This window comes from Hipposideros armiger, unplaced genomic scaffold, assembly GCF_001890085.2.
Source record: "Hipposideros armiger isolate ML-2016 unplaced genomic scaffold, ASM189008v1 scaffold_426, whole genome shotgun sequence".
In the NCBI taxonomy this organism is placed as follows: Eukaryota; Metazoa; Chordata; class Mammalia; order Chiroptera; family Hipposideridae; genus Hipposideros; species Hipposideros armiger.
In genome coordinates this window covers 220,447-243,831 of record NW_017731776.1, presented here as the reverse complement: position 1 = coordinate 243,831, position 23,385 = coordinate 220,447, and the positions used below count along the sequence as shown (strand labels likewise).

The 23,385-nt window shown below is 52.3% G+C and overlaps 1 protein-coding gene across 1 annotated transcript; it reads left to right on the top strand.

The window, feature by feature from the left end:
- The first annotated feature begins 8,106 nt into the window (after nt 1–8,106).
- On the top strand, nt 8,107–23,331 carry RAC2 (Rac family small GTPase 2). Its single transcript, XM_019664622.1, has 7 exons — nt 8,107–8,271; nt 10,454–10,525; nt 16,817–16,934; nt 17,659–17,721; nt 18,201–18,360; nt 21,829–21,961; nt 22,568–23,331. The coding sequence occupies exons 1-6, from the start codon at nt 8,237–8,239 to the stop codon at nt 21,957–21,959; spliced, it is 579 nt and encodes a 192-aa protein (XP_019520167.1). The 5' UTR covers nt 8,107–8,236; the 3' UTR covers nt 21,960–21,961; nt 22,568–23,331.
- The last annotated feature ends 54 nt before the right edge of the window (nt 23,332–23,385 follow it).

The following is a 23,385-nucleotide window of genomic DNA, read 5'->3' as shown; positions in this document are numbered from 1 at the left end:
CCAACGTGTCACTCGGCCGGCCCACAAGAAACTTTTTAACAAAAGTTTTCTGTCTAGGTCCCAGTGGGATGGTTGTGTCATATTGGGATGGGAGGTGGGGAAGATTGTTGAGTTCAAGGGGCCAATGGGTGTGCAGGGTGGGGATGAGGGGATCTCCAGCAGGCCTCAGGGATGGTGATGGGAGCCATGGTTTGCTGAGATGGCCCTGTGGCTGTAAAGGGAAAGGCCAAGACCGTGTCCTGAGGAGCAGGTGTATAAAGGAGAAGAAGAGGAAGGTGCGCCTGCACAGGGACTGGGAGGAGCAGCTCTTGTCAATCCGTCATTCAGAGGGTGGCCTGTGGTGGCCGCAGGGAGAGCTCCCTGGAGCCTGAAAGTGGGGGCAGTAGGAGCCTGGTTGTGCTTGGTTTCTGGGTGTGTCTGGGGCACAACAGCTGACCCAGGGGCAGAAGGAAAGCCCTTGATGAGACAGGGACTGGCACCCTGCATCCAGGGCTTCATGGGGATCTTTTAGGAGAAAATCCCCGCTCTGAGCCCTGAATTGGCCCCATGGAAATTTTGGGCTTGAGTTTGCTCCTCCCACAGGAAGGGGGAGGTGACTGAAGTGAAGTGTCACCCAAGGCCATCTAAGGAACAATCAGCGGCAGCTGTCTGAATCAGCCCCCCAGGAATTGACCTCAGAGCCCAGTCACTCTGGGAAGACTCTGCCAGGCTGGGGACCAGACTCTAGCCACTGGGGAGTGCCTGGAGCTGGCCACTCCTCTTCTGACACCTCTCTTGGTTGTGACACTGAGCGTGGGACTGAACCAAGGCAGAGTGGACCTCTGTTCAAACAGGCTCCCAATCCACCTTCCAGGGGGTCTACCAGAGACCCTGAGAGCACCCTCACACCCAGGGGCTTCCTTTTTTTTTTTTAAAGCTCTTGTTTCTATAACAATTTATTAAGTGCCAGCTCTTTGCCAAATCTTAAAATATAAAAAGGACTTAGAACATGCTGGCTTCTGTTTTAATAAAACATTACAATTTTTAGAAGGCTATGATCATTCTAAAGTAGTACCCTTTTAATGACAGAGCCTAAAGATTTATAAAGCAAAAACTAAAGGTGACCAAATTACAAGGAGAATTGACAAATTCATCATCATGGTGGGAGATTAACAAACCTTTCTCAGTAGCTGATAGAGCCAGCAAGACAAATGAAAATCATTTTTAATGATATAAAAGATTTGAGCACAGTTAACATCTTTGATTTTATTAGACATTTATGGAACACTGACTATCTACACATTTATGAAAAAAATGAACCCCATACTAGGTCATACATAAAGCAAGTCTCAACAAATTTAAAAGAATCAGGCCAAGTTTTTTTTTACCACAATATCATTAAAAAAAAACAGTAAAAAGATTATGATCCCATTTCTCAACATCTGAAAAATAATAACACACTTTCAAATAACCCATTGATCAAAAAATAATAATGAAAAGTTAAAATACTTAGAACTAAAACATAATAAAATAGTACATATCAAAATTGTAAGTTGTGGTGAATTTGGTTATGTATATTTTGCCACAATTTTTTAAAAAACCTGTAGGTTGCAACTAAAGTAGTATTTGAGGAAAATTAATAGTCTTAAGAGCCTCTATTAGGAACAAAACAAGGTTGAAAATTCATAAAATAAGTATTCAAAACTGAGAAATAAAGTAAGAACAATAGAAGAAACCCAAAGGAAAAAGAAAAAAGGACATAATAAAGATAAGAACAGACTTTAAATAAATGGAAAAAATTGTATAGTAGAAAGAATTAGCAAGGCCAAAAGTTGGTTCTTTGAAAAGATTAATACAATGAACAAGTTTGGGGAGCAAATAAAAACAAATGTTGGAGGCAAAAATAATTAATATAGGATGAAAAGAAGGAATGTAACAAATTAAAAAAAAGAAATTTAAAAAGATGTATGATAATACTATGAATAGCTTTATATCAATGAATTAAAAAACCCAAGCAAAATAGAAAAACAATATAAAATATTTCTAGAAAAAATATAAAATATGACTAAGAAATAATAGAAATTCCAGGTGGTTTTATATCCATGAGAAAATGAACTAATAGTTTAAAATCTACCTCTCCCTCCTTTCGCATAATTCCCAATCCAGGCCCAGATGGCTTTATAAATGTTATAAAATATTCAGGGAAGAGATAATTCTATATTATCCCAACTTCTCTAAAAATAGAAAAAGAGATAATAGTGCCAACTATTTCAATGAAACTAGCATAACCTTGATACCTATCCTCCCTCCAAAAAAAAAGAAGAAAAAAAAAGAAAGAAAAGAAAAAAAAGAAAAATTGCTGGCCAATCTCACTGATGAACATGGGTACCCCACCCCCACCCCACCCCCCATTTTGGCAATTTGAAGCTAGCAGTATATAAAAGGCAACCATCATGACTGCATTCGTTAGGACAGAATTTAAGCTGTTATAACAGAGAGACCCTATAATACAGTGCTTTCAAGAAGACAAAGTATATGTCTCTCTACTATCCAGAGGGGAGTGGTCCTGACCTTCCATCCCCCCACACCCAGGATTGGCCAGCATTTCTATTTCCTAGCCAGTAGGGAGAAGGAAAAAAGGTGCACAGGACAAACGGCCTAGCCTTCAAGGAGATCACATGCACATATCACTTCCATTCAACCCCTGTCTCCCAAACTTGGTCATAGGTCCACACCCTGCTGTAAGGGAGACAGAAACATGGTCTTTAGTTGGAGGAGCTGGCTGGCTACAAGTCTTGGAGCTGTGTTATTAAAAGAAGCTGAGAATGGCTACTGAAGGACAGTTAGCAGCATTGCCTGGGGCGACTAAGTTAGGTTTCTGCAGGAATGCACGGGTCATTTAACGTTAGAAAATGCAATAACCTTATTCACAACATCTCCCTAGATACAGAAAAAAGCATTCAATAAAATCAAACACTTATGATAAAAACAAAAGCAAAACTGTTGTTATTAAGAATAGTGGGGAAACTTTTTAAACTGATAATAATACCTGCCAAAGCCTACATCATGTTCAGTGATAGAACACAGGCACGCTCTTTTTGTTTTTTAGCTTTAAAGTCTACATTAAAAGAAAAATTTTCTTTTAGTTTCAAGTATGCAAAGCAATGTAATAGTTAGACATTTATACCCCTCACAAAGTGATAAACCCCCAATCTACTACCCCTCTGACATCGTATATAGCTATTACAATTCCATTGACTCTATTCCCTATGTTGTACTCCACCTCTCATGACTGACTATATATATATATATATATATTTAATTATAGTTTACATTCAGTATTATTCTACTTCAGCTTCAGGTGTTATAGCACAGTGGTCAGGCATCTACACAGTCTATGAAGTGTTCTCCCCATCTGACACCCTACATAATCTTTACAACATTATTGATTATATTCCCTAAACTGTATTTCATATCCCCATGCAGACACACTCTTTTTAAAATCAGAATTAAGACGCTTACCATTGTCTGTTTAAGTCAGCAGGAAAAGCTCCAGATAACCCAAGGAATTGATGTTATAAAAATCAGGAAGGAAGAAATAAAACTGTCATTTTCCACAAATGATAAGACTGTTGACAAAGACAGCCTCAAGCTCATTAGTAGTAAAATCTCTAGATGAATTATGATAAAAATTTCTGTCCATGTTGCCATATATATAAGTCCAATATGCAAAATTTGACATTTTTTCCTACATGTAAGCAACAAACAGAAAATGCAATTTAAAAAAGCATTTGTTACAATGACACTGAATGTAATATGGTATCACACAATCAATCTAATGGAAAGAACGTGCATGACCTTCCTTGAGGGGGAAATTATAAAACTTGATTGAAAGATACAAAGACGAAATAGAACACGTTAATGGCTAGGAAGACTGAATTTACAAAGATGTCAGTTCTCCCCAAGTTCCTTTATAAATTGAACAGAATTCTAATCAGAACGCTGGTATCATTTCTATTGGAACTTGGCAAGCTTATTCTAAAATTGACAGGAAAGAGCAAAGGGTCGGCAATAACTATAAGAATTTTGAAAACGTTTGAGAGAGGAGAATTTTTCCTGCTGGGTATAAAGACCTGACACAGAATTTTGGTAATTAAGGCAGTATTGTGCTGGCTCCAGGGCGGGTAAATAGACCAATAGACAGAGAAGTTAGAAATAGACTCCCACACAGAGACCCAGGCTCTGCGACAGGACAGACGGGGGCAGCTCACCCGGGAAAAGGCAGGCAGAGCTCCTTAATGAATGGTGCCCCAGCCATTGGTTATGGAGACGATGACATTAAATCTACATCTCATAGCATTTGAAGAAGTCCGTCTCTCACCACACCCTAAAATGCATCCCAAGTTTGTTAAGAACTGACTATGAAAAGCAAAACTTTCAAATCCTTAGAAGATAATGTAGGGGCACATTTTTATGAAACTGGGAGTAGGAAAGGACTTCTTAGGTAGGACTCACTCCAAAAGCACAAGTCACTAGGGAAGAAATTTACATTAGACTACCTTCAAATAAAAGTTCTGTCTAAAACAAACAAACAAAAAAGTTCTGTCTATTAAAAGTCACAGATGATCAAACAACATCCCAAAGACTGGAAAAAAGATTTGCAAATGCATACACCAATTTAAGTTTGGAAATCAGAATATATAAAGAACTTCCCAAAATAAACATAAAAGATATGAAAAGACATGTTATGGATCAGGAAACCCAAATGTCCAATAAATACTTGCAAAAACACTCAGCATCACTAGAAATCAGTCATGTAAATTAAAACCACAGTGAGGTGCCAATTCACACCCATGAGGTTGGCCAAAGTATAAAGCCTTACAAGACCAAGTGTGGGCGAGGGTGTGAACCAGGAGGACCCTGCAGAATGAGTTCTCAGTCTCTACTGGGGTGAAAGATGGATGTGCCTACAGTTCTTCCAACCCCTTTCCGGAGAAACCTCACACACCAGCTCCAGGAGGCCACGAGTGTTCACAGTAGAACTGTTTGCAAAGCAAAGATGGCAAGCCTCCTACATATCCAAGAACAGGAAATTAGATAAATCCAGTTTGATACCTTCATATCATGGAATATTACACCCCAGCAAAAATCACGAAACTAGAGGTATATTGGCACATTGCTGGGTGGAGGTTGTGGCTTCTGAATTCTAAGGCCTGGGGTGGGAAGGAGGGAGCTGAGTGGCTCTAGGACAAGAACTAGGACCTCTGTGGGGACAAACTAGGGAGGTGGATTTGGGCTGAAATGAGGAAGGATTTCCTGACTGGCTCGCTGCCCAAGGATGGAAGGGACTGTCTCCTTAGGGAATGAGTTCCCCATCACTTGAAGTATGTAAACAGGGGCTGGACTGCTACTTCGTGGGCAGTGAACCAAGCATTGGATTCCAGTGGTACAAGGGCAGGTTGGCTGAAGATGGCCTCTACGGTCCCTCTAAGCATGCCCGGAGGCCCCGTGGTTCTGTGATTCAGTGAGCTTGCCAAGAGTGGTTAAAAGAGGACAGGATTTAATGAATAACCAAGCTGTGACACATTCCCCGCAATGGAACACTGCTTACTAATGAGAGGGGTGCGCCTGGCACATGCAACAACATGGATGAAGCTCAAAAACACATTGAGGGAATGAAACCAAGTGCAAGAAGCCACATACTGTGTGATTCCATCTATGTAAAATTTTAGAAAATGCAAAGTAACCTATAATGACTGAAAGCAGGTCAGAACTTCCGTGTGTGGTGGGGGTGGGGGGAATGGACTGCACGGAATCAGGTGGTGCGGGGGGGAGGGAGTGAGAGGAAACTTTCCACGGTGATGGAAATGTTCTGTATCCTGGTTGTGGTTGAGGTTTCAAGGGTGCGTATATCTGTCAAAATGAATGGAATTGTACACTTTTCTGTTCTTTCAGGTTTTGTATCCACTGCAGTACCAAGCCCAGAGCTAGGATTCAAGCGATGTCTAATTGATGCGTGCAGAATGAAGGAGGGAGTCCTATGGCCCCTACATTGAGGAGATGATTTCGCTTGGGCTGTCTTGGAAAAGTGACTGTCTCAGGACAGAGGGCAGGTGCAATTTTAGGGCCGCTAATGGCCGTGTGGCTGGGCAGGTTGTTTAATGTATAAGGGAGCCCTACCCTGGGGGTGTGTGGGGGTAAAACCCAGTACATACTCCCCTTTCCAAGTCATGTACTTATTGGCTGTGACTTCCCAAAGAGGTACATCATTCTTTTTTCTTAAAAAAAATGTTTTATTTTGGAATGATTTTAGATTTATAGAAAAGTTGCAAAGATAGTAAGAGTTCATGTATACATTTTTTCACCCAGTTTTCCCTTATGTTAACATCATTTACGTAACCCTGGTGCATTTGTCAAAACTGAGAAATTCATTTTGGTATAACATGGATCACTGAATTTGGATTTGTTTTGGATTTTACTTACTTTTTCTACTAATGTTCTTTTTCTGCCCCAGGATCCAATACAGGATAGATATTGCATTTAGCACACTGTTTTTTTTGTTTTGTTTTGTTTGTTTGTTTTTAAGATTAACACAGAGTTTGCCCTATCAGATAGCAGTGGTTGGGAAAAGAATGTAGATATGGGGGAGTACACAGAATAAAGTTCTCAGGTGGCCTGGGTGGGTGGGAGCCCAGGCTGGGTTTTGGAGTGCGGGGTGGGGGGGGGGGCGCGGGGACACTGGGCCTTCCTGACCCAGGCTGGGTGCTGTGAAGCGCTTTCCACCTGCTCAGCTCCGCCTGTGCAACACACAGAGCAAAACACTGAAGTTCATTGGCTGGTTTTAATAACTGACGGGGCGAGTGTGGGAGCAGGTCCCGGGGAGGCTGAGTTTCCCTTTCTGCAAAAGCCCCTTGTGCCAACCCTGTAGCTTGTGTGGACAGTTCTGGGAGGATTCAGCCTCCAGGTGACTGGGGGAATCCTAGGCTCTGTCCCCACAGCGGGGGAGTAGGAGGAGCGCTGGTGGTCACTCAGCAACGCCCCGCCCCCCAGCTTCACACTCTCCCACAGTTTCCCGGTTAGTCCTGAGTGAGTCCAGGGTGGATGACCAGTGGCTCTGCCCATCGCTTCCCTACCCATTGCCCCTTAGGCTGGGAAAGTGCTGTGTGTAGGGAGCTGCAGCAATAAGTAGTAAGGACTAAGTGAACTTGGAGCCCACTGGGGAGTCCCAGTGCTGCTCAGATCCGAGTCTTCCATGGCTTAGGGGGAGCACTCTGTCCAAGGGCTGCAGAACACAGCCTTTGTTCCCCCAGAAAGCAGCTGGGGTGCCAGGAGAGTTTGCAGTCACCTGACTTCTCAGGCCCTCTGTTTCTGCATCTTTAAAATAAGCCATGGTTCCTAGTGCCAGGGTGCCTGATCCCACAGGACTGCCTCCGGCGCAGGGCCTGGCTGGTGTGGGGCGCTGCCTGTCACTTCCCTCTATTTCCCCTTCTCCATCAGCTGACCCTCCTCTCCCTTCCTGCCTCATCAGCCTTCCCCCCATATCTCTCACCCTTCGACCCTCGGGGGTTCCCACACTGCCCCCTGTTTGGGAGAATGTCCATGTCTTGCTCATGCAGTCCCCTCACTCTCCGACACCACCTTTCAAGTGCCGGCTTGAATGCCACCTTACAGGCCCCAGCTCTCCCTCTGTGTAACTCAGGCCCCCTCCCTGTAGATTCCCTGTGACTCCCTCACTTCCTGTCTTGTTTGATGGACAACCGCCATGAGGGTGTATCTTCCCTAGGGACCAGCTATGCCCTTGCATCCTGGACTCACCAGTACCGTGGCCGGCACACAGTAGCTGCTTATTAAATGCTTATTGCTTAGAATTGAGGTGAACTGAATTCTTGGAAACCTCAAGTTCTTGGAGAGCAACTCTGGCCCATGGAAGCAAGTCTCCAGCTGAGAGGGTCCCTAGGTCTCCAGCTGGTGCCCCAGAGCAGGGATGCTCATGAGGGTGGCCAGGGCCCAGCCTAGCACCTGAACGCACTGCCCCCCCACCCCACCCCAAGCTGTTCTGCCAGACCGCATGCTCCGCCTTCTGCAAACGGCTGTGAGGGCAGCCACTTAGGCAAGTTCCCCTTCCGCTTCCTCCTGCCTCCTGTCCCCCTGCTGCTGGGCCCTGGGTGCCTCACCAGGCTCTCCACACCCCTGGTGCCCGCAGAAACGCTCCACACCCTGAGCTGTCACTGCTGCCGCTCCCCAGGCCCCGGACAGGATGCAGGCCATCAAGTGTGTGGTGGTGGGAGATGGGTAGGTACCTGGCTGAGCCTCCTCACAGCCCCCTACCGGGGAGTCCTGAGACCCTCCCGCCCCGGCGTCCCTGGGGAAGCACCCTGCCTTGGAGGCTGCCAGAAGGAACTCTTTTTGTCCCAGGCATCAGAGGGAGCCCCGGGGTGGGCTGAGGACAGCTTCACTCTCTGTTTACCTCACCCTGGAAACTTCCTGGGTGGAGCGTACAGGACTGGGAGTAGGGATGCCTGGAGGCCCCCGCTTGCACTCTGAGAGCTGGGGAAGGTCTCCCATGGGTCTTCAGTCTTCAACTCTGTGGATGCAGGTGGGGGTGGGGTGGGGAGCCACAAACCTGGCCTTTGTCCCCTGGCTGACCTGGACTCTAGTCACTGGTTTATGCTGCTGTGTGGCCTTAGGCAAGTCACAGCACCTCTCAGAACCTCAGCTTGGCCATCGGGGAAGAGGCCCACGCCCCCAGGGTTGATGTGGGGTCACTTCAGGCATTTTGAGTAGTTGTTCTGCACGTAGTGTGTGCTCAGGAAATGTTAGCCTCCTCCCCACTCCCTGCTTCGTTGCCTGGTTGGGGAGGATGTGTGGGGGATGTGGGTGGTGAGCAGAAGTAGAGGACATGAGAGACACAGTAGGGAAGGGGGGGGGGACAAAGAGATGGGGGGTGATTGTGGGGGTCCATGTGGGACAGGCTGGGCTGAGAAGCCTTCTCAGCTGTCAGATTTCAGTGACCTCAGGTTGTCATGTCACCCTGTGGTCCTCAGTTTTCTCAACTGTGAGATGACAGGTCTAAGTGCCAATCTCTCGTGCCTCCCAGCAACCATGTCTCAGGGTCCAGCCCACGGGTACATCTGGGATTTTCCACAGGTGCAACCCAGCACATCCCAGCATGTTCTAGCTGGGCAGCCCTCTTGTTCAACTCTTCTGTTCTACAGAGGGGCAGCCCGAGGCCTGAAGAGACTCAGATCTTTCCTGGCCTGCATCCCTGGCCTGGGTCCCTCTGGCCCCTGCTTACTTTGCCTGATGGATTGGTGGGGGTGGGCCGGTTGGTGGATCAGGTCACTCTCAGCTGATTCTGATGCATGGCTGGCCGTTATCTGCCCGCCTGCCCACTTCTGCTTTGTATCTGATCTGAGTTGGGGAGGGCGGAAGCCAAGAGCAACGTTTCAGTCATTCAAGTTACCTTGCTGGCAGGCCCTGGGGAGGGCAGGGTGGGGATGAGAGGCAGGCCAACTCCTCAAAACAGGAAGTGACGAAACAGTGGAGCAGGTGGGGAGGGCCAGGGCTGCCCCTTTGGCCTCCACCTGTGCCCCAGCCCAGCCCAGCAGGCTGAGGGGAAGACAGCACGAATAACAGGTGACCACTATTTATTTAGCACTTACTATGTGTCAGGCAATGGGCTCAGTAACCTCTATATTTTATCCTCCCATCAATTAATACTAGGAGCATTTTACAGGTGGGAAAACTGAAGCTCAAAGCAGTTACGTAATTTGCCCAAGACCTTATGGGATTTGAACCCAGATCTCTCTGATTTCAAAACACTGAGCTCTTAACTGCTATGCTGTCTGGTGAGGCAGGATGGTAGAGGGGGGACAGGCTTTCCCTGGCATCGGCTGGCGGCTGTGCTGTGCCTGCCTGGCACTGTGCTCGGTTCTTTGATGGACTTCATCTAATTTACTTCTCAGTGCACCTCTCTCAGGATGGACTCATCTTTTACCTATCTTCTAGATGAGGAAACTGAGGCAAAGGGAAGTTAACTGACTTGCCCCAAATCGTGCCACTGGCAGGTGGAGCTGGGATCTGAAGCCTGGGCATGTGATGGCAGAGCCCTGATCAGGCACCAGGGGCCCTGCAGTATAGCCCAGTTCAGCAGGTCTGCTGGGCACCCCCCCACCCTTTACCCTCAGTCCCACATCAGTGGCACCTGGGAAAACTTTTTCAAAACACAGATTCCCAGTTTGCCCCATGCCCACGGATCAGAATCTCTGGGGTAGGACCTTAAGGAGCCATGACTCTATGGCTCTCAGGTTTGAAAACACTGACATGGGATCTTCAGATGGGGAAACTGAGGCGAAAGGGGTGGGCCTGGGTCTGTCCTGAGGGCTGGGCTAGGGAACGGGGCAGGTGCTCTGAAACCTCCCCGTGTCTCGGACGGGGCCTGTGACAGCTGTCCTCTGGATTTCTTGTCTTTCAGAGCCGTGGGAAAGACATGCCTTCTCATCAGCTACACCACCAACGCCTTCCCGGGAGAGTACATCCCCACTGTGTGAGTATCGTGGGTGGGCGGGGTGCTTGGGGGTGGGGAGACATGCATCACCAAGCCCACCCCCTTTTCAGGCACTTCCTGTGTGCCAGGCCGTGTGTGGGCACTTGGGGGTCGGGCAACCAGGAGATGCCCCAGCCAGCCTGCCTGGCAGAGCTGCCTGATGATCTGGCCAAGGAGGCAGGCCAAGGCGAGATGTCAGGAGGAGGGCGGAGGGCTCCCAGAATGGAGAGAGACTGCGTCAGGGTGGGGTGGTGCCCAAGGGGAGCAGGTGGCCTTCAAGGGGGCCTCAAGGAAGAGGGAGATGGAGAAGGCTCGCCTAAGCAAGAGGAGCAGGGTGGGAGAGGGACTGGGTCAGAGAAGCGGCGGAGGGGGATGGGGGACAGGGTGGGTGAAGGAGGAGGTAATTCAGGGCCTGGATGACAAGGAGCAAAGACACCAGGACACATGTGTGTACTGGGGGAGAGGTCAATGCCATCTAGAGACCGGAGGCCCCGTCCTCTTGTTGGATGTGGCGGCAAGGTTGTCACTTTACATGTGTGTAAGAGAGTGTGGGTGTCAGGCTCAGGAGGGAAGGGTAAGGGGAGAAGCACCAGCCCCTCCCCCACCAGTCTCCAGTGACCCCATCACTCACAGGACAACTCCTCAACTCTGTAGCGTGGATTCAAGGCTCTAGGTGGTCTTCCCTCAACCTCCCCTTTTAGCTTCATGGCCCCTGCTATTCACCAAACACTCCAGGGGCATTTCCAGCTCAGGGCCTTTGCTTCAGCTGTTTCCTCTACCTGGGGTGCTTTTCTTTAACACATCCACGTGTCTAAGACCTCCAGGCCCAGCTCCAGTGCCCCTCCTCCAGGAAGCCTTTCTGATCTAGCCTGAAGGGATCTCTCTCTCTCCAGAGTGACTTCATCTAACCTTAGACCATGAGCCTATGGGAGGCAGGGAGCCTCATCCAGTTCTTTTCAGGTCACCCCATTGTCTTAGCACAGTGTCTATGCACAGTTAAATCTACAGGTTGTCTTGGATACAACGTCTAAGATGTGTTTTGAGTTGACCTGCATTGAACTTCATGGGGAGGTCCTGTGTGCGGGCCCCTGCATGAAATGTCACACATGTGTGATCTCGTTTGATCCTCACGGGAGCTGGGTATTATGATACCAGGTCACCTAAGGGGAAGTTGACACTCACAGCCACTAAAGGGCCTGCCCCCAGGCTCACCAATGCCCTGAGCTCTCTCTACTGTTTTTTTTCCCCCTGGGACACTGACCTGGCCCAGGTAGCCAGGAGAGGGTAGACAAACCTGGGTAGCGAGCCTGGAAAGCCAATTTCTACCCGCTCTTGGTCCCTAATTTCCCATATAGCTTGGTGCCAATGCACCCCCTTCCCACATCTACCCTTACCTGCTCATTTACCATCAATCATCAAATGTTTATCAGCACCTCCTAGTGCCGAGGGAGGGCTGGCTCTAGATTTGAGCAGTGAGGCAGGTGTAGGCTCGGGTAAGGGAGCTCCTGTAGAAGGCTATTGTCACCAGGAGCGTGCTGGCACTGCCTGTGTTCCTGCCTCTTCCTGTCCCATTTGGGATGAGGAGCCTCAGACCAGTCACTCCCTCTCTCTGAGGGAGTTTCCCTTTCTATAGGAGGTGAGGTCTGGCTGGGAGATCCCAAGCATTGCCTGGGTGCCTCCCCTGTGCAGGGAGATGAAGGTGTATTCTCCGGTACAAGAGGGTGGGGCCCGCGGCCAGTTGCTCTCAGCAATTTGCAGAGACTGGGCCCTGGTGGACTTGGTTGTCCTGGAAAACCTTGCAGAAGGACAGACAGAATGGGCCAGGCAAGGTTTACTTTCTCAGGATGCTCTGAGGTTTTGGATCAGAGACTAGGGCTGGCTTCATGAATGTGCCATCTATGCAGCTACACAGGGACCCGCGCTCAGAAGGCTCCTGCGCTTGGTTTAATGCTCTCATAACCCCATCTTAAAATTTTTAATTTTTGAACAAGGGGCCCTGCATTTTCATTCTGCATTGGACCCTACGAAGTATGTGGCCAGTCCTGCCTGCCACCCCCATGTTCCAGTACAAAGCTGCTCAGCTCTGGACAAGCCCCCGAGTGGCTCCTGTTAAAATCCCTGCGCCTCTCTGACCCAGAGGGGAAACTAGCTACACTGAGCCCTTGACATTGGAGGGTGGGGGCAGCTGGGGAGAGTGGAGTTGGGGCAGCCCAGATATCTGGGGCCAGGGATGATAGGGTTTGCTGGGCCGGGGAGGCATATGCCGCCAGCTGAGGGTCAGATAAGCAGAGAACAGAGCTCTGGTTGCTGCCTGCGGGGGGGGGGGGGGGGGGGGGAACAGCTCAAGGTCAAAGCCCCGTTTCATAGATGGGAAGACCAAACCCTGCTCTGCGGATGGTCCTGTGCTGATGTTGCAGATACCAAGACGCGGCAGGAAGACCCTGCCCTCGGGGGCCTGTGGCATAGGGGGCCTCCCCCTTCCACCAGTCCTCCTTATAGCCATTCTCCACGGAAGCCCAGGGCAGCTTTCACACGTGAAAATTAGATGGAACCACATTCCAACTAAATCCTTTCCCTGGCTCCCCTTCACGCTTAACGCCCACCTCCTATCCTGGCGTTTGTTCAAAGCCCTGAACGACACTCCCTCCTCCTCCACCATTCCAGACGCACCGGCTTCCCCCAAGCCTCTGCCCTCCCGTTTCCCATCATTCAGTTCCCAGCTCAGGCATTACCTCCCTGACCCTCTGTCTAAAGGGTCTCCTCCCTGCACCCAGGCCCCCTCTGTCCCACCACTCTGCTTGACGCTTGGTGGCCTGTCCTGCTCTGATGTCCCCTGCTGGGATGGGAGCTCTGGGACAACAGGGCCCTGGTCTGTCTAGTTCACTGCTGTTGCATCAGCTTCTAGAACAGACCTAAGCACATTGCAGGCAAGGGGCGCTCCGGCCTGCCCTGAGAAGGTGCTGGAACCTGGGCACCCCTTTCACCTGCTCCTATTTTCCTCCTCCACTCTATTCCAGGGTCAGGGCTGGGCTTGCAGCCCTGGGGAGTGCAGAAAGAGGCCGCACAGACTCTGGGTGAAAACACCCCAGCTGTGTGGCCTTGGGCAGGTCACTCCTAGTCTCTGATTCTCAGCTTCCTTGTGTGCAAAATGGGGAGAGTGGTAGAATCTACTTCCGGGGCCCACTGAAATGATCTAAGTATGAAGGACCTGGAACAGCACTTGGCACCCCTGGGTGCTCAGCAAATATTTGCCCCCTGCCCTCCCCAGAGCTCAGGGTCAGCCCCACACCCTGGCTCAGACTCCACTGAGTCCCCAGCCATGAAACTGTGGTGATGCTTACCACATGGGCTCTGAGTTGGGTAACAGGATCCAGTCCTGGCCCTGCTGCCAACCGACTGTGAGATCTTAGGCAAGTCCCTTCCTGCCCGTGAGCCTCAGTTTCCTTATCTGGAAAACAGGAGTGAGGATTGGCTACATTGGTAGTGTAAGGTCCTCGGGTCCTGGCTGCCTGTGGGTCTCTGAAGTAAGGGGGTCACCCGGGAGCTGCAATCACTGATGTGTCCCTGTAGCAACCCCTCGACCTCTGGCAGCTGGTCCTCTGGGGAGAGGTCAGCCGAGGGGAGTGTGGGGACATCAAGCATGAGATTGCTCAGCTTCTCAGCGTCTCCCCATGGGGGTGGCTTGAATGTCTCTGTCTCTTTGCATCCTCCTAAAGGCCCCAAGAGATAGGGCTTTTTTTTCACAGCGAAGAGAGTGAGGCTCAGAGAAGCTAGGCCACTTCCCCAGGGTCACACAGTCGGGACGAGTCTGCACAGGAACTCTCTGTTCCCTCCCAACTCTGGGTGGCTGTCCCCAGGCTCACTTGTCCACTCACTCATGGGTGCCATGCAAGAAGCAGGGCTCAAATTGCAGGCCCTCTGCTTATGAGCTGGCTGGTCTTGGAAAAGTTACTTAACCTTCTCTTGGGGCCTTGGTTTTCTCATCTGTCTAAGGGGAGTAACTTAAGGTCCTTTTGTCTTGGGTCACGTGGGACTTCAAGACCTAACGTATGAAGGCCCCTAGCCTCTGCTTGGCCCCAGGGTAGACGTTTGGTGCTGCCATAAGTCCCAGGACACAGCTTTTCCTCCATGGTCACAGCCCCTAAGGCCCTGGGGATGGCTGAGAGAAGATAGACACCTTTGGCTCAAGGAATTTTAGAGGCTTTTTGGCACCAGAGTTTCAGACTGGACATTAGAGTAGAGAGTATCCCAACACCCTAAGCTCATCCTAAAGGAGGGTTTCTGGCCAAAGTCAAAGACAACACAGATGCTTCTTTTCCCATCATGCCCAGTGGCGTCTCCCTGGGCCTGAAAGCCTGGGATGGTGTGGGTGGTGCCCAGAGTGCGGATACAGAGCACCTACTGTATGCCAAGTGCAGTGCTGACCTCAGGGTGCAGTGAAGAACAAGCCAGGCTCGGTGCCTACCCTTTGGGGTGCTGATTTCACCACAGATTACTGGGGTGGGAACCCGACCTGGCTGGGAACCAGGAAAGGCTTCCTAGAGGAGATGACATTGAGACGGGGCTGGAGGAAGGACTGAGCACGAGTCAGTCTGGCAGTGGGAGGAAGACGAGTGGTGTTTGCAGGCGTTTTCCAGACAGGAAGGAGCAGGGCCACCTGACGTGCTCCAGGGCAGAACAAGAACAGTGTGTTAAAAAAGTCAGGCTGCAGAGCTGAAGCAGGTGTGGCCTTGCCCGCATGGTGGGACAGAGGCACACTAAGGGCCTGCTCACGGTCAAGGCAAAGCAGTACACTGAGGGAGGGAATGACAGCTCTCTCCAGGAGGTGGCCTGAGGCTTCCCCACAAACGAGGAACTGCCCGGGCAGGGTTTTGAAGCATCAATAGGAGACAAGGGTGAAAAGAGGTTGGAAGAGGGTTCTAGAGAGAGGCCCAGAGAGGAGCAGAGGCCTGGAGGGCGTGCAGGACCTCATGGTCGGGGAGGGGGGTGGGCTATTTGGATAAGGAGAGGTGGGGAGGGAATTATTCCAGGTGGGAAACACACTGTGAACAGGAACAAGGAGGCGGGCAGTGTGCCCAGGAAACGACTTGGCTGGTGTGTGATGGGGGCAGTACGAGGAGAAGCTGGGAGAGCCTGAGGTCTCAGTGGGCCAGGTCAGGGGACGAAGGCCTAAGTGGGTAACCTCAATGCAGAGCGACAAGGCGGTGTCCCTAGCCCTCAGGGACAGGTGCGGGGGCATCTGTGGAAGCACAGCTATGGCACGGGGCAGTGAACACTGGATATGGAAGCAGATGGAACTGGCTTCTCCCCTAGTTTGGTCACTCACTGATTGTGTGGCCTTGGGCAGGTCACTATGCCTCTCTGATCTCAGTTTTCTCTTCCACAGCATGGGAAATCAGCACCTTGCTCTCGGGGGTGTCTGTAGTCAAGAATACTGTTGGGTTGAATTTTTTTAAAATCTGGAAGGTCATTTGATGGCTCTGGAGGCCTCTCTGAGGGCAGGGAGGTTTCAGCAGTCACTGTTAGTGCCCCACCCTATTCCTTCCACATGTGTGTTTACAGTCTGTTCCGGTGGCATTTCCTGAGAACTCCTGTGACTGACAGCTTTCAGTGTGCACTCAGGGTGGGCTGGAAAACCAGAGCGTTAACACCTAGGACATCCCTCCGCCAGTGGAAGATGGATAAATACCCCAGCTTCCTGCCCCCTCTGGGGAGCACCTTGAGCATGGCCCCTGCTGTCTCCCAGGAGGCCCAGCAGGCCTGAGCCCCAGTTGCCTGCAGCAGTAAACGCTCACTGGCACGCCCTGTGTTGGCTGCTGTCACCGCTGTCCTCCCATAGCTGCCTGGGCTCACTTCCCCAATAAGCCACTTGTATCAACCCTCCTCATCGCCTAAGACGGGCATAAACACTTGTTCAGCAAATACTGGGTGACCAGCCTCAGTGTCCTGCATAGGAGGTGGGTAAATTTATTTTGATCACGCTTCATGGAAGGAATGTTACACTGCCTTGGAAAATCACCTCTCCAAAAGATAGGTGAGGGCAGAAAAATAATCATCGAGGCAATATTTTCCTTTTAATGCTTACCTGCATTTATAATTTTGTATGTTGTGAATCAGTAATGAAAAAACAAAATAAAAGGAAACCCAGCTGCATAGTGCTGTGTGACTTTGGTCCCATCGCAGGCCCTCTCTGGGTCTCAGCATCTGCCATGAAGCAACTCGGGACTGGACTGGAGGGCCCCGAGCTCTGGAGCTGGAGACTGACCCTTCTGTCTTGTCTGCTTCCCATAGGTTTGACAACTATTCAGCTAATGTGATGGTGGACAGCAAGCCGGTGAACCTGGGGCTGTGGGATACTGCTGGGCAGGAAGACTACGACCGCCTCCGGCCGCTCTCCTACCCACAGACGGTGCGCTGCCCCCGCCTTCCCTGTGGGCCTGGCCTCTGCTCACCCTGTCCCCTTGGCCTGCTGCACCCTGACCCTCCCCTTACGGTCCAGCTCGAGGACTCTGCCTGGTCCTCCCTGGGCACAGCCAGGGACCCCTCCCCGTGCCCCCAGACCTCCATCAGTCCCCAGTTATCACTGTACCTGTCTTCCCAGTCCCCTGCCTCATGGGCTCTGGCACCACCTGGCTCCCTGTAGGAAGCCCAGGCCAGTGAACCCCGGGTGTGCTGGGTCAGGGGAGAAGAGATGGGGCAAGCCTGCAGGTGGCTCTGTGCCTGTTGGGCACCCCAGGGTCCTTGGCTCCCCTTCCAGGGCTGGGGCTGGTAACCAGACACTGGAGCAGTGAGTGCTTGGTTAGGAGCATGGATTCTGGAGCTCTAGGTGGCAAACCCATTTACCTTTGTAGCCTCAGCCTCCCCCTCTGTGGAATGGGGGTGACAGCAGCACTGCTGTAGGGTGCTATGTGAGGACGAACCACTAAGGACAGGCCCTGGCCTCTGGGAAGTGCTGGATGAACTACCAGCAGCCTGGTGGTAGGGGAAGGCGGGCACCCCTGCTCTGCCAGGCCCTAAACCCTCAGCATCCCCTGGGCTGCCCCACTGCTCAGTGCTGCTTGGTGTGGGTGGGGCCCGGGTGGGACACCCCTGGGCCTCCCCTCATGGGTAACCCTTGCCTGCGCTTTCCCCAGGATGTCTTCCTCATCTGCTTCTCCCTTGTCAGCCCAGCCTCCTATGAGAACGTCCGTGCCAAGGTGAGCTGGGCAGAGGCAGGCCTGGGGGGCCTGGGGGCAGGTGACCCTGAGAAAGGTAGGGAGGGAAGGAAGGACCGGCAACTTGAAGCCTGTCCCTGGGGACAGCAGGGCATATGGGCAGAGCGGGTGCCAACCAGGGCTGGGAGGACTCAGGGGATGAGACTCAGGGGGCGACTGGGAGTGTCAGCTTTACTCTGTGCCCTCTGTAACCTTGTTCTCTCTCCTCCCTGCACAACCTCGTGCCGCCTCTTATCTCTGCACAAAATCATGCCTCCTCTTTTCCTGCAACTACGTGCCGCCTCGCTGTACAACTTCCCTTCTCTCCTCCTCACAACCCCATGCCCACCTCCTGTCTTCTCACCACGCGGCGCCCCTGTTCTCCCCCACTCTCACGCTCCCTCTGCTCCTTGCACAATGTCGTGTCTCCTCTTGTCCCTGCGCAACCCCACCCCCACCCCCCACGCTGCCTACCTGCCCAGTGGTTCCCTGAGGTGCGGCACCACTGCCCCAGCACACCCATCATCCTGGTGGGCACCAAGCTGGACCTGCGGGATGACAAGGACACCATCGAGAAGCTCAAGGAGAAGAAGCTGGCACCTATTACCTACCCACAGGGCCTGGCTCTGGCCAAGGAGATTGGTACGGGGCTCGGGCTCAGAGGGGGGAGCTGAATGCTGTGGGGAGCCCCGACTCAGCCTCATGGTGATTGCAACCATGGGCTCCAGGGCCAGGCTGTGCGGTTCAAACCCTGACTGTGCTGTGTATTAGCTGTGTTACCCTAGACCAAGCACTAAGCCTCTCTGGGCCTATGTTTCCTATCAGTAAAACCTGGCAGTAGTAATAGTCCTGGGCAGTTGGGAGGATTAAATGAATTTATACGCATGAAGCTCCTAGAGCAGCACCCGTACCTGAGAAGCAGTCTGTGTTAGTTATTATTATTAGTAGTATAGTCCATAATCAGATCTTGAAATAAAGTGTTTTGCACAGACAGAAGCAGGGGTGGTGGGGGGTGGGGGTTGCTATGGCTGCTTGGAAGGCAAGCAGCCAAGTCAAGTTTAGATTTTCCAGGAAGGCTTCCTGGAGGAGGTGCTCCTGCCTTGGGTTTGAGGGGTGAGGCCTCCCCTTCTGTGTCATCACTTCTTCTCCCTACCCCCAAGGCTTCTCAGCCCAGCTTCTCTTTGCTTCCTGATTATTGCACCAGAGAAGTAAAGCGACTTCTCAAGGTCACACAGCTAAGTAGGCAGCAGAACTGGGATTTGAACACAGGACAGCAAATTGCTGGCTTGGAGGCCTCCTCTGGTGGCTCAGGACTGCCCGCACCAGGGAGGTGATGACTGATAGGTTCAGCCTCCCCCATGGCATCGGGACCTGCTGTCCCTGGTCAGGCGCCAACCTGCCTGCAGCCCAGGGTGGGGTGCACTTGCCCCAAATCCCAGGACCACCAGCAGGTTTGGCCACTATGACAGTGACCCAGCTGCCCAGTGTGCTCTGCCTCACCCTAGGGTCCTGCAGGCCCAGGGTTTGGCCCCTGAATCTGTCAGGCCTCCCCAGCCTGTCTCTGCCTCAGCCCCGCCACTCTTCCTTCCGCCGGAACTGGGGGGGGCCTGGGGACTCACATCGTTCACAGGAAGAGAAACCGCAGTCACCACCTCCTCCTTCCCGTGACTAGCCCGGTGACAGGGCCAGCTTCCCCAGGGGGCCTCAGGCGGCTGCCCAAGCTGAGAGTCCCATGCCCCATCCTGGGGTCTCTGACTCCCAGGCCCACTGGTCTAGCCTCACAAATATAGGGGATTGCACCCCTGCCTTCTCTTCCCTCTGACCAGCCTGTCCCCCTGGACCCCTTCTGCCCAACACTGACTCTCCAGCCTGCAGCTGACCCTTTCCCTTTTAAAGCACATGTTTTGGGATAAAAAGGGGTCCGAAACTTTGGAATCTGGTCTTGGCTCCGGCAATGACTGTCTGGGTGACTTTGAGCCAGGGCTCCTCTCTGAGCCTCGGTCTCCCTGTCCACACAAGCCAGCCTGCACAGTCCTTTAACATCCTTTCTCCTCTATTAGGAGATGACTTGGGGGTCCTGCCTTGGCCTCTAGCCAGTTCCTTCTGAGGCTTATCCTGGGAGGTGGTGGGGGCAGGGGCAGGGACTTCGAGCTTGTCTAGGACCAGCCCAGGTCAAAGGGGAGGAGGCCTGGTGGCCCTGGTCCTGCAGAGCTGATGAAGAGGACAGCAGCTGCCTCTGCCCAGCTGGGCCTCTCCCCAGCCCTGGGTGACCAGCTCTGGTCCCAGCTGGGCATCACAGCTGACATGGATTGAGCACTTCCTGGGTGCTGGGCCCATGCATTTTCCCACTTCATTCTCAGAGCAACTATGAAGGAGGGACTCATTACCCTCACCTTACAGAGGAGGAAACTGAGGCTCAAGGAGAGAAGTCCCTGGCTCGAGGTCACCCAGCTAGGACATGGCAGAGCCCAGATTCAAACACCGGATGCCTGGCTCCCTCAGTCATGAAGATTAGGGTTGTCTGCAGTCCCCTGTGCCCTGGCCTGCCCCCATGCCCTCTCTGCAGCTCCCCTGCCCCCTACCTCAGCTTTATAAGCTACCACACGTCACCATGTCTGAGACAGGTGGGAGACTGAGGTGCAGAGAGGAGGACTGGCAAAAAGTCCTAGACTGGACAGAGGCAGAGCTGAAGCAAGCCCAGGCCCCCCAGCTCAGGGCCCTGGCATTGGATACCACTGAGCTAAGACGAGCAAGAGGGCAGTGGGTGCCCGGGAGACAGCTGGGTAGAGGCGAGGTGGACATTGGCTATGGTCCCTGGCAGAGAAACAGTAGCCAAATGCCCAGTGACACACTTCTAGGCACAGAAGGTTATGGTGACCAGATTCCTGGACCGACCTCAGGGTGCTCCGTTCCTGGAAGCCAGGCTCGCTGGAGGGAGTGTGCTCCCACGTGGAGGGGAGCATCTAGTGGGTGACTGGGCAAGTGATATCCTCCCTGAGCCTCAGTTTCCCTCACCCCGGCCCCGCCCTCCTTTTCTCCCCAGCCCGGAGCATTGGTGGGCTTCCCCTTTCTAGGCGCTGCCCCTCCTGAAATCCTGGCTCCCCTCCCCACTGCTGTGTGTTTCTGGGCCTGTGGCTTCCCCTCTCTGGGTCTGTTTCCTCACCTGGGAAGTGGGGAATCACAGTATGTCTTCATAGGGTTTTTGGAAGCGCCCAGCTGGGTGCCTGGCAGGGAGCAGGTGCCCATGAGTGTCCGTGTCCTTCCTTTCCCGGGAAGAGCGGGCTTCCCCAGTGAGGAGGCGAAATTCCGCCTTCCTGGTACTCTCTTTCCTCTTGTTTCTGAAATCGGCCTCAGGCCTCTTGAAGAAGAGGTTTGCGGTTCCTCACTTCAGGGAAACTGGGTTGTAGTGGACATGGAACTCGCACAGGTTCCTTTCAGAGGTCATGGATCGCTGGCCCTGGGAGTGGGGGCTCAGCCTGCCCTTGTCACTGTCTGTGCCCCAGGCTCCCGCCCTGAGTGGTCACGTGGGAGGAGGCCGGTCTCCTTATGAGGGAAAGAGGGGCTCTCCAAGTCCCATTCCTCTTGCTGAGTGCCCACAGCTGCCCAGAGGTGGAGGAGAAAGGTCCAGTGGGTGACCTTGGACAAGCAGCCTCACCTCTAGGAACCTCAGTTTTCTCATCTATAAAATGGGATGACGCTAAGGAACAGGCAGATGAAATTTGGAAGGTCCTGGTGAGTGGGCAAAGCATGGAGGCAGGTTTGTGGCTATTTTCTAGAAGAAACTAAGGTGTGGAGAGATTTGGTCACTAGGTCAAGCCCTTTTCTTCCCAGGAAAGTATAAAGCTGCCTGCCTGCCTTCCGTAAATTAAGGGCTTATTTTTCCAAGAAAGACACAGACCTACTCTTGTGGGTCTTAAACCCCCCCCCCCACTGAATTCAAGCTCCCCATTTCAGACCTGAGGAAACTGAGGCACAGAGAGGTGAATTCCCTGCTCTGAGTGACAGCCCAGGTGGCCCCCACAGCCTGGTGCAGCTGTGCAGCTTGGGAAGCGGTTTTGCCTAGGACCCTCCCCTGACCTAGGCCTCTGCCCTCTTGCTGCCTCACCCCAGACTCAGTGAAATACCTGGAGTGCTCGGCCCTCACCCAGAGAGGCCTCAAAACCGTCTTCGACGAGGCGATCCGGGCCGTCCTGTGTCCCCAGCCCACGCGGCCGCAGAAGCGCCCCTGCAGCATCCTCTAGGGGTAAGAGCCTCTCCTCCATGGCTTCAAGACCCCCTCCATCCCACACCAGCACCACACAGCAAGCTCTAGCTGGGAGGTGGCATCCAGCCACTGCTCGGTGGCCCTCGGTTTTCACTGGGAGTGGCATTTAGGCCAGGATGGGGGTGGGGTGGGTAGTGAAGTGGCCTCAGTTTCCCCATTTACCTGAGCCAGTCCAGCCCAGTAAGCCCAGTTCCCAGAAGGAAGGTGCAAGGTATGAAAAAAAAATGCCAGGGAACCTGAGCCAAGGGGTGGGTGTCACTGAGTTCCCACGCTGCAGGCCCTGCAGGAGGGAGGGAAGATAAGGGGTGGAATGATGCCTCAGCCCCTGTCCCTAGGAGGGCCCAGTCCAGCCAGGGAGACCTGACACCCACATATAGGGGTGGAGGCAGGGAAGACCTAGCTGAGACTGTTGGAGCAGAAGGATGGAGAATACTTGGTGTGGCCTGACGAGCAGGGAGGGCAGTCCCGGTGGGAGGGGCAACCTTGAGCAAAAGCTGGGAGGTGGGAATGCACCGTCAGCCAGGAAAGTTGGCTGTAGATCTTGCTTTTCCCCAAATTCTCACCTCCTGCCTGTCTCCTTTCCAGGTTGCAGCCAGTCCTCCCAGCCAGATAGTTCTACCCTCCAGGGCCCCACTCAAAGCATGATGGCATCCTGGCTGGCCATGCTGTCCCCTCCCTGTGGCGTTTCTTAGCAAATGGTTGCAGAGCTTGGTTGATCGTCTTCTCTGTGCTGGAGGCCCCTTGGGCCTGAAGGTGTGAATTTGTAGGTGCTGCATCCCGATCCCCTCATGCTACTGCCTTCCCAGGGGCAAGAGGGGGAGCCCCAGGACCTAATAAGCCACCCCTGCGTTACTGCGGTCAATGTCAGCTGCCACATGGCAGCGTCTACCCATTTACTCCCATCTCACAGGACGTCTGAATTCCCCCTGGAAACGTTGGGCAAGATGGTTGTTGGCCACCACTTGTATACTTTCAGAAACGGGTTTCTTACCCCCTACTGAGACAGTCTATTCCAATAGTGATGGCCCCGGCTTGTCTGGAAGTTCTCCTACTGAGCTAAAACGAGGGTCCCAGAAGTTTGTCCCTCTGGTTTTAGTGCTTCTTTTGAGACAAGATAAAAACAACCCAGATTTTCTGAATCTCTGTGGGCATCTGCCCAGCCAATCAAAAGCCTGGGTCCAGCTGACTGCTGCCATCTCTCAAGTCTTTCTTCTCCACTCACAGGATCCTGAGCTGCATTTTCCTGTGAGAGTCTTATACTTTCAGACCCTACCAGTCAGGACTTTGGCTACTGCAAACAGAAAACCCAATTCAACCTGCTTAAGCAGAAAATAAATTTATTGACTCAAGTTTGGAACTATCATGACTTCAGGTACCGCATGATCAGGGGGCTCAAACAATGT

Bases quoted from the DNA above. Each gene is read 5' to 3' on its own strand.
- RAC2 (XM_019664622.1), top strand. From the start codon at position 8,237: ATGCAGGCCATCAAGTGTGTGGTGGTGGGAGATGG. The intron at 8,272-10,453 runs GTAGGTACCTGG...CTTGTCTTTCAG, and splicing joins TGTGTGGTGGTGGGAGATGG to AGCCGTGGGAAAGACATGCC. The intron at 16,935-17,658 runs GTGCGCTGCCCC...CGCTTTCCCCAG, and splicing joins CGCTCTCCTACCCACAGACG to GATGTCTTCCTCATCTGCTT.